Below are 15,049 nucleotides of genomic sequence, written 5' to 3'. Positions count from 1 at the left end.
GGAGAGGCCGGTGGAAGTGCAGACGATGCACTTAGAAGACACGGCCCTAGAGGATGAGTTGGCGGAAAGCCACTACGCGAAGCCGCATTGGGCTAAGGCCACTACGGAAACCCTTGCTCGGATCGGCGACGTCCAGGAGCCGGTGGTGGCATTGGTAGACCACGGTTCGGAGATCAACCTAATGTCCATGGACTTCTATAAAAGGGGGAAATGGCCAATCAACACCAAGCACAGGTGGAAGATACGCGCGGCGACGCGCGCTACAGAGGAGTTGCATGGTGCGTGCCCGAATGTACACGTGAAGATCGGTGACGTCGAGATAGATCATCGTTTCTTCGTGCAGGAGACTTCCTCGCACCTGGTAATTCTCGGTGAACCGTACATTACGGCAGCGCGCATGGAGACGAAAGTACTGGACAACGGTTTGGCGTATGCGCGTGTCAAGAGCCAAAACGGTCGGCATTCCGTCCAATTCATGACAATGCGACCCAACCACGAGTGAAACCGCGAGACCCTTGACGGGGACAACCGAGGGGATTTTTAGAGAGGGCTATCAAGGCGTGGGGCCACGATAGTTCGAACACCCTAGAAAAACCCCACAGATGTATTATAGGCAAAAACACATGTACCATAGGTAGAAAATTTTGGTTCTTCGATAGCGGTGGTTGTACGATAGCCAGCGTAGTTGGCCGGGAAAAGAAGCAAGCGGAGGAGCGGCTTCGGGCGTGCGGAGTCCTCAGCCCTGAAGAGGAAATCAATGGAGCCATGGAGGCAGTCTCTTTCGACGACACCTTGGGGAAGTTACGGGAGGTGTTCAGAGAAGGCCTTAATGAGGACCGGATGATTCCGGTATGTTCGGAAAAGATGTACGAAGTCATCGCCGACTTCGGTAGTGGACTCGAGTCAGATCAGACGGCCCGAGTGGATACGAAGTACAAGACTGTGGACCGGAAGGTGAGGCCAATCACGTCACCCTTGCTGGAGGGCAACGAGTTACGGATAAAGGGGGTTGCGTCGGACCTAAGTTTACGAGATCCGGCCAACATAGGACACATGTTCACCGACGTAACGCTACGGGAGCTCAAGATCGGTGGGGGTGGCTTTCTACTACCGACGGAAGAGGACCGGTTTCAGAGAATGCTTGGGAGGCACGGGAAAGCTTTCGCATTCTCACCGGAGGAGATCAGGTGCGTAGACCCGAAGGTTGTGGAACCAATGGTGATCTTCACGGTATCGCATGTGCCGTGGAGTCTCAAACTGATTCCGGTACCCAAAGCTCACATCCCGAAGCTGATGGAGCTGCTGAAACAGAAGGTGGAGATGGGCATCCTCGAATCGTCGAGCGCCCCATATTCGAATCGGTGGTTTACCGTGCCGAAGAAGAACGACACACTGCACTTCATACAAGACCTACAGCCGGTCAACAAGGTGACCATTCGAAACGCAGGTATCAGTCCAACCATCGATGAGTTCGCGGAGGCTTTCGCAGGGAGGTTGATCTACTTGGTCGGGGGCCTGTACTCAGGCTACGATAAGTTCCAGTTAGCCGTAGAGAGCAGGGATGTCACGACGATGCGGACTCCTCTCGGCCTAGTTCGGATGTGTACCCTACCGCAAGGAGGAACGAACTCGGTGGCACACATGGTGAATGCGATGAACAAGGTGTTGAGGGAGTGCATCCCGGACATCACCATGCCGTTTCTGGACGACATCATGATCAAAGGATGTCCGGTGGAGGATAAGGACGAGTCAGTCGGGCCCAACGGTTGCCAGAAGTTCGTGACGGATCACATCCGCGACTGCGAGAAGGTGCTACAAAGACTCGAGAGTGTGCGGTTCACCTTCTCCGGAGAAAAATCAGCATTCGAACAACTGGAGATCCTGGTAGTTGGACACCTGTGCGGGCCCTATGGCCGGAAACCGTCCCCAGCAAAGGTAAAAGCCATCTCCGTGATGAAGGAAGATTGCGGGTCGGTTACGGAGGTCCGCAAATTCTTGGGTGCGTGTGTGTTCTACCACATCTAGATTCCGCACTACACACATTTTGTGGAACCTCTCTACGGGCTATTGAAGAAAGGGCGTAGGTTCGAGTGGAGGACGGAGCACACGGAGTCAGTCCGGAGGCTAAAGGAGGCGCTTGCTGCAACACCGGCTCTCCGGAAAGCAGTTTACAGCATGGAAGTCCCCATCTACGTGACGGTGGACACGCGCCCGACAGGGATCGGGTGGGTGATCAGTCAGGAGGACAAGGACGGCGTACGGTTCCCGATCCAGTTCGGGGCAAAGGTATTGAGCGAGCGGCAGCGAGGATACGCCCAAGTTAAGCGCGAGCTGTGGGGTATCGTGTCAGCAGTCAAGGCCGACAAGGACTATCTGATCGGGACGGAAGTGATCATCGAGACGGACTGCCTACCGATTCTAGGTATGGTCTCCGGATGCGCGACTCCGGACTTGGTGATGCTCAGGTGGATCGCGTACATCAAGTCCCTGAACTCGGAGATACGACACATCTTCGGGAAAGATAATGCCATGGCCGATATGCTTTCAAGGGCGCAGTTCAATGACGAGGATGGCATGGTTTCGGATAACGAGGAAGTCGGCGAGGATTTCTTCGGGTCAGCCAATGTAACAACAAGAAAGGGGAGCACTCCGGCACTTAACGAATTCGACGAGAGCAAGTACGACGGGGAGTGGCTCCATATCGACGGGTTCCTGAAGGCAATGACACCGGACGCGTCATGGACGAAGGAAGAGGCCAACCAGATTCGGAAGAAAGCGTACCGATTCTTTCTACGGGACAGGAGCATATGGAAGGACCCGAAGAAGAGAGACGGCATCCCACTCCGAGTGGTGGTGAAGAAAGAGGAACAGGAAGAATTGTTGACGGCGTACCACGAGAGTCCTTGGGCCGGACACTGCGGGATGTGGGCCACATTTGAGAAGCTAAAGGGGAAGTACTGGCGGCCGGGACTATACCGAGACGTGCATCGGTTCGTGACGACTTGTGAAAGCTGTCAAGTGCACTCTATAGTCCGACATTGGGACGAGCTCCACCCGACCTACCCTCCGACCGTCCACTTCAAGTGGATGGTGGATCTGGTGACGATGCCGATGGGGGTAGGGCATATGCGGTATCTGGTGTTGGCTCAGGAGGACTTGACGAACCACGTGGAAGGCCGAGCGTTGCAGAGCAAAACGACCGCGGCTGTGTGCCGATTTCTAATCGAAGAAGTGGTATGTCGGTACGGGTGCGTAGGTAAGATCGTGGCCGACAACAGGGAATTGGACGCGCAAGAGGCGGAAGAGCTATTTGACCGGCTAGGAATTAAACTCTCGCTCACCACGACGTACAATCCGGAGGCTAACGGGAAGGTGGAGCGCAGACACGGGCCGATCGTCAAAGCGTTGGTACGGGTGTGTGGAGGCCATGTCGGGAACTGGTCGTGGCTCTTACCCTATGCGTTGTGGGCGGACCGAACTACGCACAGTTCGGTAACCGGGTTCATGCCGGCAGAGCTAATGTACGAGCAGAAGCCGATCATGCCAACGGAGCAGACAATCTCCTCATGGGCCATGGTGGACTGGAACAACGAGATGAGCCGGGAGGAGCTGTTAGCGGCATAGATTCGGCAGCTGGAACGAAGACCGGAGGACGTGGACCGGAGGACGTGGACCGGGTGGCAAGGGTAAAGAACAAAGGACGGTTCGATCAGACTCATCGACTGAGACCGAAGAAGATCGAGGAAGGCGACTGGGTTCTAGTGTATGACAGTAGCCTCGACAACCAGCACCGGGCAAACGCGGAAGTTTGCAAGAAGGTGGTTTGGGCCTTATGCGGTGACGAGCGCCAACGACAATGGGACCTACCATCTCGCAGAGCTCGACGGGACAAGGATGGCGATACCGGTGGCGGGGAAAAGGATCAAAGCATTCAAAAAGCGGCACGAGGCTAAACCGAACCCGGATGACCTGGATAGCGACAACGACCGGCTCAGAACGGATGCTGATCCGGAAGACGAAGGATAAGCATGGGCTAGTCTTCTCCGGCAAGAGTCTAATTTTGGCGCATACCAGTGGATGCATGGTTAGGTGGGGGCAAATGTCGTGGAGAAAACCGTCCCTAGGCGGAAACCAGGTATAACGTGCGTAAACCGGCCCTTACACGTGGGCACAAGTTTTGTTGTATAGTACGTAGGTAGGTACAAGTCGCCTGAGGCGAAATCCTAGGTAGTACGCGTTCGGTAGGGAGGAAATCGAGGCGTATCCCTGTCCGAAAGGACAGGGAATAAACATGATGTAACGGCCTCCCTCCTTGGGTTATAAAAGAGAGGGAGAAGTGAGAGAAATATATCGCGTTTTTGGGAGCGAGGAGGAAGTGTTGTCGGACCGGGACCGAGCTCTCTCCTCCATCGTTCGACTTTCTCTGCAAGATTTCGGATTGTGTTGCCTCTGCTTCGTGGACAACCCGTGTGCTTCCGGTAGAGGCTCCACTGTGCAGTCGGGCTGTGTGCGTGCGTGCGTGAGCATCGTGTGTATGTGTGTGTGTCCGCCTAGGTTGGGTCCGTCGCCGGCTTGCCGGTTGTAATCGTTGTCGATTGTAATTAAGACTTTGTTCTCTGTCTCTTTCCTCCTCTGTGTTTCTGCAAGCTGCTCTCTCTCTCTCTCCCCCCTCTTTCTCACGCCCCTTGGTTCAAGGCCCCCGCGGTTCCACCTCTTTCCGAACGCGAAGAGCGTAACAACACGACAACGTGTTCACGAGTTTCGGGAATCGGAGAACCTTCTAGGGTGCCCAAACCTGCACCCACCGAGTTTCGCTTTATATCCTGGGGCCCCCCCTTTATAGGATGGTCTATAGAGGCTCTTAGTGAAGCTTTCCCGAAACGCATCTAACGGGCCGACAAATCAGTAGGGAGTAAGTGCTCCGAGAGAGAGAGAGAGAGAGAATGTAATATGGTCTTGGACAATGGACATCCCCATTTCTTTTTGTTCTTTCTCTGTTTGTTAATGTAAAGAAGAAGGATGGGCTTGGAGCCCAAAGGGTATTTGGAGAAATATGAAAAACTCAGGGGTATTTTCCGAGAGTGCTCTGTTCTTTCCCTTTTAGGAAAGAAACGCAGAAAGCAGAGACAGAGACAGAGAAAGAGCAGAGCTCAGAGCTCAGAGACAGAGACAGAGAAGATCAGAGCTCAGAGACAGAGAAGATCAGAGCTCAGAGACATAGACATAAACAGAGCAGATCAGAGCGAATCTGTGTGTGTGTGCGCAGAGATGCTGAAGAGGAAGCCCACAAGGCTGGAGCTGAGCGCAGACGACAAGGAAGAGCTCGCGGAAGCCAAGAAGAGAGTGGCTGCTGCGGCAGCGGCGGTCGCAGCTGCCTCCGCCCTTCCTCCCCCCCCTTCTGCTCCTTCCGCTTCTTCATCGTCTTCCTCCGCCGCCCCGCCCAACCCTAATGTAGCTTCCATGCTTCTTCCCAACCCTAAAATATCCACTAGCCAGCGCCTTGGCCTCAACAAGTAGTAGCGTCTCTCTTCCCCACTGTAAGCAAGCTTTTCTTCTTCTGTTTTTTCTTCGTTCTTTTTATGTCCTTTTTCCTTCTGTATGTGTGCGTGTGCGTGTGCGTTCATCATTCAAGAACTCCAGTTTTTGTCAAGAAAAATTCATGTGCTTATCTTCTTTTCTCTTGGGATACAAAACACAAAACGGATTCATGGAGATAAACATGTAGCAATTTCTGAAAGTTGGAGCAATAATAAGATTATGTATCACATTCATGATGAATAGATTCAGGCTGTTAACCTTTAGGGAAATATGAAATGTCGTAGGCAGTCACAACTACTTGAGTGGGAATAACAACCTTGTCTTGATCTTGATTGTGCTATTTTTAAGAGTGTATCAACGAAGAGATATAGAGATTTAGAATACTTTTATGATCTACACCGTGCTATCCTCGTGGTCATCGTCTTTTTATGTTCTTTTAAGTGCTCTTGTAATCAGGATTCATCCAATTAATTATCTTTAATCTCTCCGATTAGCTTGTGCATCGAGCTGTTTTTCCTCAGCAAATTGAGGCTGGTAGCACCTCCAGCATTCCCATGGTACTGGTGTTGTCTCTATGCCCCACTATGGGGCCATTCCTAACATACAGAAGTGATTCCAGAGTCCTGATGATGTGTATAAAATGTCAGTACCTCCACTCTCATTCTCCTTCTCCCAAGTAAGTGAATTATATTACAAAGTGAGTGATCTAGGACAAAGATACGCCAAAATCTATCTCATTGGTTCCAGGTTAATGATGAGATTTTGACAATAACTTCTCTTCAATGTACTAAAGTGGAATTAGATCCAAGTCACGATCATGGAGAGTTCATATGATGCACCAAGGTGACATTGGGCCCCCCACAGTGGACCTGAGGTGAGCATGATATAATTATTTAGAGTAGGTTCTCGGTAAAAGTGCTAAAATCACTTTGGTATGCCAAATAACATCTCTTTTATTCCATAACTTGGGAAATATATTCCTCTGCTGGAATTAGGACTCCAATACCTAGTTATATGCATATGAGGACACATATGTAAATGAAAGGAATCAAAGATCTGTAATCAGGGTTGATGGACTTACAGAAAATTACTTGACCTTCTCTAAGTTTTGTTGTTTGGTCTAAGCGATGTCAAATTTTTTGGAATGCATAGAAGTGACCATTGGAGCTATTGTCACATGAGATGGGACGAAACAGGAATGTGACTTAACAGGAACTGGGTTGCATCTAGAAAATTGTCAAATGTCAGGTTGCATACGTAAATAAAAGGAATTGAAGATCTGTATTCTAGGTGGAAGGTATTGTAAATCATTATGTTGGTCTTCTCTAGGTTTGTTACGTGGTCTAGTCTTGGTCAAAACATTTGAATGCATGAGATGGGGGATGAAAACAAAGAGGGGGGTGGTCATTTGATAGGAACTGAGATGCGTGTAGAAAATCGACAATTATCAAATTTTGTGATATAGCAGCAAGGAGCTCAAAGTGTTGTGATTCTGATATTATTACAGATCAAACTAGGAGATTAAGGAGAAGAATGAATCAAGGGTGCTTAACCATGCTGACCACCCCCGAGTGAAGGACACAAGACAAACATAAGTACCATCGGTGTCCGTACCACTGAATATTATGTTATGTTATACCCTGGTGGTTGAATAACGGATCTGAAGAAGAGAGCTTAGCCTCGCCAATAGAGTCTCGACAACATCTCAAGATGCTGTAATGAAGGGGGTAGCTAGTCCCCTTAAATACCACCTCAACAACTAAGGCTCCTAGACCACCATGTGTTCCCATGTATCATAGGTCCTTATGAATTTGTCCCAGTTCCTAGGATAATCGGTTTCCTGACTATCCTACTTTAACCCATTCAAATTAGCTATAGAATTATTTCAGAAGGTCATGCCTATAACAAATGCATACATACGGATAAAAGAAAAACAGCTTAACTAATGTCGAAGCTGAAGAAAATTTATTTATGAATATTCTTAGCTTGAAACATCCTCAAATGAAGACAGGTACAAGGATGGGGATGGGTCTTGCACAAAGAATGGCGACGATAGGTTGGGAAAGCATATAGGAAGTCGAATTTTTTTTTTGTATAATAACTATATATATATTGCTTTAAGTATGTAATAAGCATATAACAAGTATATGATAAATACGCATAGGAAAATAGAAGAAATACAAGTGGTTGGATGTATAAAATCCCTTGAAAGAGGTAGGGTAAGATGTCATTGAAGTATGGGTAGAGATTGTTGGTGCTCCAAGAGTGGTCTCTTATCAGAATTTGGCATATGGTTGTCCAATTAGCATTGGATTCCAATGCATTTACATCCAATCATAAACTTATGCTCTATTAAGTCACTTTATGGTAGGTGCTACACACTCAAAATCTATATATAATGGATAAAGGAGAGAGCTAAGATGTTTTTTCTGAAAAACTGATAGTTAACAGCATGATATCAAACAAATCTCATTTTGATGTATAACTCGAAATTCATTTTTGAGCTAGTAGATGGTCATTTTGGAATGCTGAAAACTGCAGGATTGATTCTCTCTCTTTTCTATTCTGCTCAGAGGAGCTATCTTTGTTGCTGAAATGTGTTTGAACAGCCGGCTGGCTATGTTTTTAGGATTTGGGCTCTATCTTATTGTACCCTCTTGTGTTGATTTAAAATAATGAAATACCAAAAGAGGTCCATTGTTTGAGCCAAAAGGTGTCAACTTCCTCATTCAGGAAAATCTAGTTTCCTGGATGTGAAATTTAGTCTTAGTTCATCCAAAATATTAAAGGGTTCTTTCTTTGTTTAATAAAATTTCAATAATGGTAAATTATAGTTAAATTGGTGGTTCAATTTGTGTTCTACCACCCCTGTTGATTCCAGGCCAGTTTCAGATGCATCCTCTTGGTTTTATTTAGGTTTCATGATAGAAACATGCCAATAAGTGCCTCTGATAAACTCTAATTAGTGTTAGGACTCTATGATGGCTGGTGGGTGAATTATACTCCCTGCTACTCTTCCACGAGGGCATTATTATAAGCATGCTAAGGATATTTAATGTTTGCTGCTCTGTTGAAGAATGAGTGTCATATTTTCTATACTCCAATGGAACTATGTGTGCCCTAATTTGCAACCTTTTAAGATGAATGAGTGTCATATTTTCTATACTCCAATGGAACTATGTGTGAAGGTTTTAATTGTTCATCTACAGCTCCTGTCAATTATTCCTGCACTTGGGGAGGGGGAGTTTAATTCTAAATGTATCATTAGATTTGTCTTTCCATCATATCATATCACACACACAATGGTTAACTCGAGTGTATCTTTGATCCTGCATTGGTTAATGTCACTGTTGTAGTTCTTGGTTATGTCTCTATCTAAGGTATGTACATTGAAGTTTCGAAACTCTGTTCAAGGCATTAAAACAAGGTATCATTTATTTATTTTTATAATCAGGTTCAGGTATCTAGCTTTGGATATAATAATACCTGTATTGATATTATTATTTGGTGTACAAGCTGGAAAGTGCAGAAGTCTCAATGATATGTTTGCAGTCTCAGTAGCTTCACAAAATATGTTACCAACAGCTCTATGTCCACCATATGGGCAGGAGGCTGCTGAGCAAAATGATATATGCTTATAATGGATAATAATGGTTACTGTGTGAAGTTGATCTTATCTGGTCTCATGTGATTGTGAAAATCATGAGTCCCGTTTTCCCAACATAGCTGTTACCATGCATGCGTTTGTACATTGACTCTCTCTTGAATCAAACACCTTTTTCTAGTTTATCATTCCTATTTAGTGCAAAATGGCATTTGATCAAAATATGAATTGATAGCTTGATACATTTTTAATCAGTGATGAAAGCTAAATGGCTGCATTTAACATGACCCATTAGTAATGGCAATGCACTCATTCGACTTTGTTTCCATTTGAGGCTTGGCAAATCATGTTTCTAGATGTTGTCTTTGAACTCTCATCCCTAGCATGTGAGCTCTTATGGTTGCTTGATTGTCCTCAAATTCCTAGCATATAATTGGCGATTTCATGGGTGTAATCATAAGTCACCCACACATAATGGTGTCTACTTGACCTTTGCATGAAGCTAATTCCCTCTAGCAACTGTCGAAAATCTCAAGTGCTATTATTGTGGGGAATAAACCTTTACATGGTTTTAATTTCATGGTGCATCATGTGCATCATGGTGAATAGCATGCCAATTACCCTTCCCAAATTAGGATCCTCCAAAAAGTTCCATCAAAGAAATTACAAATGGAACAAAAACTATCAAAGATTATAAATCAGTTACTGAATGTTTTTTTTCCGAAAGGAACTGTAATGTAAGGTATTGTCACATGCATGAGAATTGGGGGTAGTATAATGAATGGAGAATAAATTCACCATACCATGAAGGGGTGAGTATACCATAAGAAGAGAGAAAGGGATCGATAGGCAGAGAGAAGGTCAAATGAACATCATGGGATTTGAATATCGACATCATGAATAGAATCAAAATATGGAATTAAGCACTATGTCACTTCATACAAGAAAAGAATTAGAAAGAGATGAGTTCATGCATACCATGCTATGGAGAATGGATCACTACAGCATCACCCCTACCCTAACTCAACAATATGATCCACTTTTGTGCCTACCAGATCAATATAGAGTCCTCTTCCCAAGCACATCCACACATGCGGGGGAGCGAGCGAGATCACTACGAGAACCTAAGATTTTAAGGGGGGCACAATAACTTGCTGACATTTTGTGTGTGGAGTGGGGTGGGAGTGGTGATTTGATCGAGGGATATGGAGACATGACGCATGGTTGGTCGCTCCTCGGGATGGAGCGCGATACACGACAACGCGAGATGGAGGGTGGCGACCATTTGTTCCACGTGTTGCGGCATTTCCCTCACGAGAACCGGGTCCAAAATGTGGAGCAACAAATCCGGTGGGGGCGAAGTGTTGGCAGGTTGTGGTCGAGGAATGTCAATGTCGATCGGATGGTGCCCATGTCCGAGCGTATCAAGTTTCCGAGTGGATGCTTGATGGGTGGGATCAATCTCATGGAGGAGGAGCTGGTTCATGTGCATTATGTATTGGGGAGATTGCCGTTGGCGCCGGTGTTGGTCATCACTTATACCAGTGAGCAGCTCTAGGAGCACCATGCCCATAGAGTACACATCCCCCTTCTGGGTCGCCTTCACGAAGCGATCGACCCCGAGCGAGAATAGAGTCTCGCCCCCGGCCCCGGCCTTGAAGACCACATCGATGGCCTCGGGCGCGTAGTAGTGTAAATCGAGGTCCTTGGCCGGTACCCTTGTGTTCCTTGTGGGCGTGGGCACCACTCCGCTCCCGGCTATGCTCACAAGGCGCCCGAGGCCGTAATCCGCCACGTACGCATCCAATCCCATGTCTAGCAATATGTTGTTGGGCTTTAGGTCCCCGTGTGCCGCAGTTCCGCCCCGTTGCTCGTGTAGGAATGCTACGGCCCTCGCTACTGCCCTCGCTATTTTTAACCTCGCCCACCATACTAGCCCTTGTTGGTGCCATCCTAATTTGTCCCCAAGAAAAAAACCCGAAAAAACACGGATCAATTTAAAAAATAAAACACCCAAGCAAACATTGTTCTTTATTCGTTCGAGTATGAACTTATCGAAAGGTGCAACTAAAAATTTCCCATACCTCCTCTTTCTTGTTGTCGATAAACAACCCTATGCACTCTTAACAATCACAAGGCAATCAGTTTATTACACTCTAATATACTAGTTATTTCTTTGTTCAAACAATGCTAACCAACCGACTAAAGAGCTAATTTTCTATCTTCAAAAGATTGTGGTATAAAAACTTCCTCAAAAGGATGCATTGTTGGACCGGATGGAAGTGTGGTACTTCATGTGAATGATGCCTTAAAAAGTCTACCAACAAGAAAAGCACAATTTAGTTGTCTTCAAGATAAAGATACAAGCCTTGAGTAGTGTCCAAATCTATCTTAAATATCCACCATTTTTTCTGTATTGCTAAGCAATCACATGTTGTCAATTGGTCATGTGACATGCCAGTCCTCTATGTCACATTCACATATGTGATGCGTTGTTTTCTCTTGTTCAATGTGTTTCTATTGAAGCGAGTATCGAGATAATATGTATGGGTCACTAGGCCCTTGGTATTTGAAATCATGATTGGAAAATGATGGCATACTTGTGACATTTTGTCTTCTCGAATCTTGATCAAAACGAGAGCGAAAGAAACAGCAATAAGTATTTTGATCTATAAGAGTTGTTTTTGGGCTTTGATCTATTTATCCATCACATGTCACTCTCATCACATTATTCGTACAAAAAATTTCACCTAGGAGTACCCATTTGGCCATGATTACGCTATAAAGTGCACGAATATTTTGTCAAGTGAGTTTCATTGCCTGTCATGGCTTTTTCATCAGTTTTTGGTCAGAAATCTTGGAGATGTTTCGCGGCTTGTAAGGGATGAAAATGATAGAGTTTACATGGATATATATAAACATCTCCAAGAATTCCAACCAAATACTTATGAAAATCCATATTAGGCCGAGAAACTCTCTCAATCGAAAATTCATGCACTTTTGTCGCCATCGGAGTGTTCTATTTTCGAGATCACATTTCCTTAATGCCAATGACAAGAATCAACATAGGAGTCTGGAGAGTGATTGAGTACTAACCATGTCCACGGCTTTCTCCGTTTGGTTTCCCCAAGTGCACCTACGCCAAGCCTGACCTTCAAAGAAAGGGGTCAAACTAATCGTAGAATCCCACCCGAGATAGAGTCACATAGAAATGCTCGAGGGAAATTGGCCGAAAGTCATAGGGGCATTTAGGAGTTTAAGCACGGGTTGGCCAAGGGAATTCCGAGGGGGGGGGGGGCAAATAACGGGAACTGACGACGCAAGGGTATTTTGGTAAATTTAAACTCGGATCTTATGGATCCAATGTGTGTGTGTATGTATGTATTGTGGTACTTAGTTAAGCATGTCCACAACTTCTCTCTTTGGTTTCCCCAAATGCCCCTAGGCTAAGCCCTTAAAAGAAAGGGGCCAAACTACTCGTAGAATCCCACTAAAGTTTGACTCATGTAGAAATGATCGAGGGAAACTGCTGAAAGCCATAGGGGCATTTGGAGTTTAAGCTTGGGTTTGCCATGGGGGGGCATCCCGGAGAAATAAACGGAACCGGCGCAAGGGGTATTTCGGAAACTTAAACTTGGGGGTCTTATGGATCGGTCAAATGTACCTACATATTTATGTATGGTGGTACTTAGTTTAACGATCAAAGGCGGCGGCATACCGTGACGGCGCAAGGCGGAGCCGAGGTTTCCGTTGGGGAGGAAGTCGTAGACGAGGAGTTTCTCATCGGGGGAGCAAGAGTAGGCTCGTAGGCGGACAACATTGGGGTGCCGGGCGGCCGCGATACCTTCCACCTCCGACTCGAACTCCTTGTGCCGGTGTCCGTTCCGTCTGGCCCCGCCCTCTCCGAGCCGCCTGACCGCCACCGTGACCTCCTCCGACACCACGACCCGGTACACGATCCCGGCCCCGCAGCTCTTGCCCAGCACGTAGGCCGCGGCTCTCAGCAGCTCCTCGATTGTAAACCCCACCTCCCCGCCCTCGAGGGCCACCAATTCCCCCTTGTATCGCTCCACCACCGATGATGCCCCGGATCCCCGCTTTCTAGCACAATTGAACCATCTCGAGGGGCCGAATCCCCCACCGGAACAATGCCCCCTCCTACCCGGCCTTGCCCGATCCGATCCTTTGTAACTATGGCCGCCGATGTCTCCGCTTCGCGGTAGCGAGGGGGAGGAGGAGGAGGAAGAAGAAGAGCAGCAGGCCAGCATGGTCATGCTCTTCTGGCTGCCATGGCTAATGACACTTGTGGCAATGCTCTTGTTGTAATGCTCATCATCCTCATCTTCTTCTTCTTCTTCCGCGCCCCGGACCCTCCTGCCGGCTTTGGCCCATGTGTTCCCCCAGTAGCAGCAGCACAAGCATCCTATGCACATCAACACCACACCTGTGGTGCTCGCCATAGCTACAGCCAGCGCGATCTCCTGCCCGTCCCACGCATTGCTGCCATGGCCATGCCGATCTCCTCCGCTACTGCCATTGTCCGAGCTGCTGGGTGTTTCCATAGGGCAAATTGTCGGAAGAGGCGGGCCACAAAGCCCCGGATTGCCGAGGAACGCATCCGCGGAGGAGGCGCGATTCGAAGGGATCGGCCCGCTGAGGTTGTTGTAAGAAACATCGATGATCGAGGTTCCGGCCGAGAGGAGGCTGCTTGGGATGCCTCCTGATATCCTGTTGTGGGACAAGTTCAAGACCTGCAAGCCTCCCTGGAGTATGCTCTCCGGAATCGCGCCATCGAGGCAGTTGTGAGAGACATCGAGATACTCCAGTGATCCCGGCACGGAGTCGGGGATCGGGCCCGAGAATGCATTGTGATCGAGCGAGACGAATGCCAGGCGCGCGCACCCGGACATTAGGGAGGAGGGGATACTACCCGATAACGAGTTATCCGAGAGGTCGAGGCTCTGGAGGGAGGAGAGGTGTCCGATTTCTTGCGGGAGGCTTCCCGAGAAGTTGTTGGAGAAGAGGAAGAGGCTCTTGAGGCCGGCCACACCTTCAAAGAGGCGGGTCGGGATAGGTCCGTAGAGTCGGTTGTGGTGGAGGTTGAGGTGGCGTAGGCATGTCAGCTGGCCTAGCTCCGGCGCCAACTGTCCGAGGAGCTGGGACCGAGGCAATGTAAGGGTGATCACATGGACAACAACATTCATGTCTTGTGTCAAGGTGTCGGCATTTGTGTCGAGGTTCTGGTGGCCGGAGGAGGACATATTGGTGGGCGGGCCGCATTGGACGCCTTCCCAGAGGCAAGGGTCGGGGTAGCGGTCGGGGTCCCATTGGTCGAGGACGCCCAAAGGGTCGGACTCGATGGTCCGTTTGAATGCCAACAATGCGTCTCTTTGAGAGGTGGGGAGCGACCAGGACGAGGGGCTGGGCTCGCGAGGAGAAGGGGCAGGAGCAATGGCATGATTTGGGAGAGCTTGGTTGATGGAGTCTACTTCAAGGCTGCAAATGGTAGTAGGGATGGTGCATAGTATTAGTATAAGGATGACAATCATAAGACTACTACTACTACTACTACTACTACTACTACTACTACTAATGGAGTAGTAGTTGTAATAGGAGGAGGAGATGGTCATGAAGAGAAAGAAGATGAATTCATAGATAGATAGATAGGAGTAGATTGAATGTGTAAAAGACTCTCTCCAAGCTATAAATACATACCATTTAAAATACATACATACATGTCTATCTATCAATATACATATATATATATGTACACAATGAGTGAGAGAGAGAGAATGTGTGTGTATTTATTATTGTCCGTTTGCTCCTCTCAATCTATCATTTATCTATCTAAATATACATACATTCATGCATTCATTCACACTACAAGTACACATACATACATACATA

The 15,049-nt window shown here is 47.5% G+C and overlaps 2 protein-coding genes and 1 long non-coding RNA gene across 3 annotated transcripts; 2 read left to right on the top strand and 1 right to left on the bottom strand.

The window, feature by feature from the left end:
* Nucleotides 1–5,186: 5,186 nt before the first annotated feature.
* On the top strand, nt 5,187–5,533 carry LOC147847758 (uncharacterized). The gene has a single exon (XM_087338860.1). It carries the CDS (start codon nt 5,269–5,271, stop codon nt 5,515–5,517), a length of 249 nt encoding a protein of 82 aa, XP_087194986.1. The 5' UTR covers nt 5,187–5,268; the 3' UTR covers nt 5,518–5,533.
* Nucleotides 5,534–9,019: 3,486 nt separating this feature from the next.
* On the top strand, nt 9,020–9,429 carry LOC147847757 (uncharacterized). Its single transcript, XR_015532264.1, has 2 exons — nt 9,020–9,069; nt 9,100–9,429. It is a non-coding gene; the product is annotated as an uncharacterized LOC147847757 (long non-coding RNA).
* A 731-nt stretch (nt 9,430–10,160) lies between these two features.
* Nucleotides 10,161–14,817, bottom strand: LOC147847756 (uncharacterized). Its single transcript, XM_087338861.1, has 2 exons — nt 12,861–14,817; nt 10,161–11,095 (listed from the first exon to the last, which is right to left on the bottom strand). The coding sequence occupies exons 1-2, from the start codon at nt 14,770–14,772 to the stop codon at nt 10,275–10,277; spliced, it is 2,733 nt and encodes a 910-aa protein (XP_087194987.1). The 5' UTR covers nt 14,773–14,817; the 3' UTR covers nt 10,161–10,274.
* Between the last annotated feature and the right edge of the window lie 232 nt (nt 14,818–15,049).

Source organism: Azolla caroliniana, unplaced genomic scaffold (assembly GCF_043228905.1).
Source record: "Azolla caroliniana isolate FFs.n. ecotype wild unplaced genomic scaffold, voAzoCaro1.0.p SCAF_697, whole genome shotgun sequence".
NCBI classification, from domain to species: Eukaryota; Viridiplantae; Streptophyta; class Polypodiopsida; order Salviniales; family Salviniaceae; genus Azolla; species Azolla caroliniana.
The sequence above is the reverse complement of the archived record's forward strand: the minus strand, read 5'-3'. Positions and strand labels throughout refer to the sequence as shown.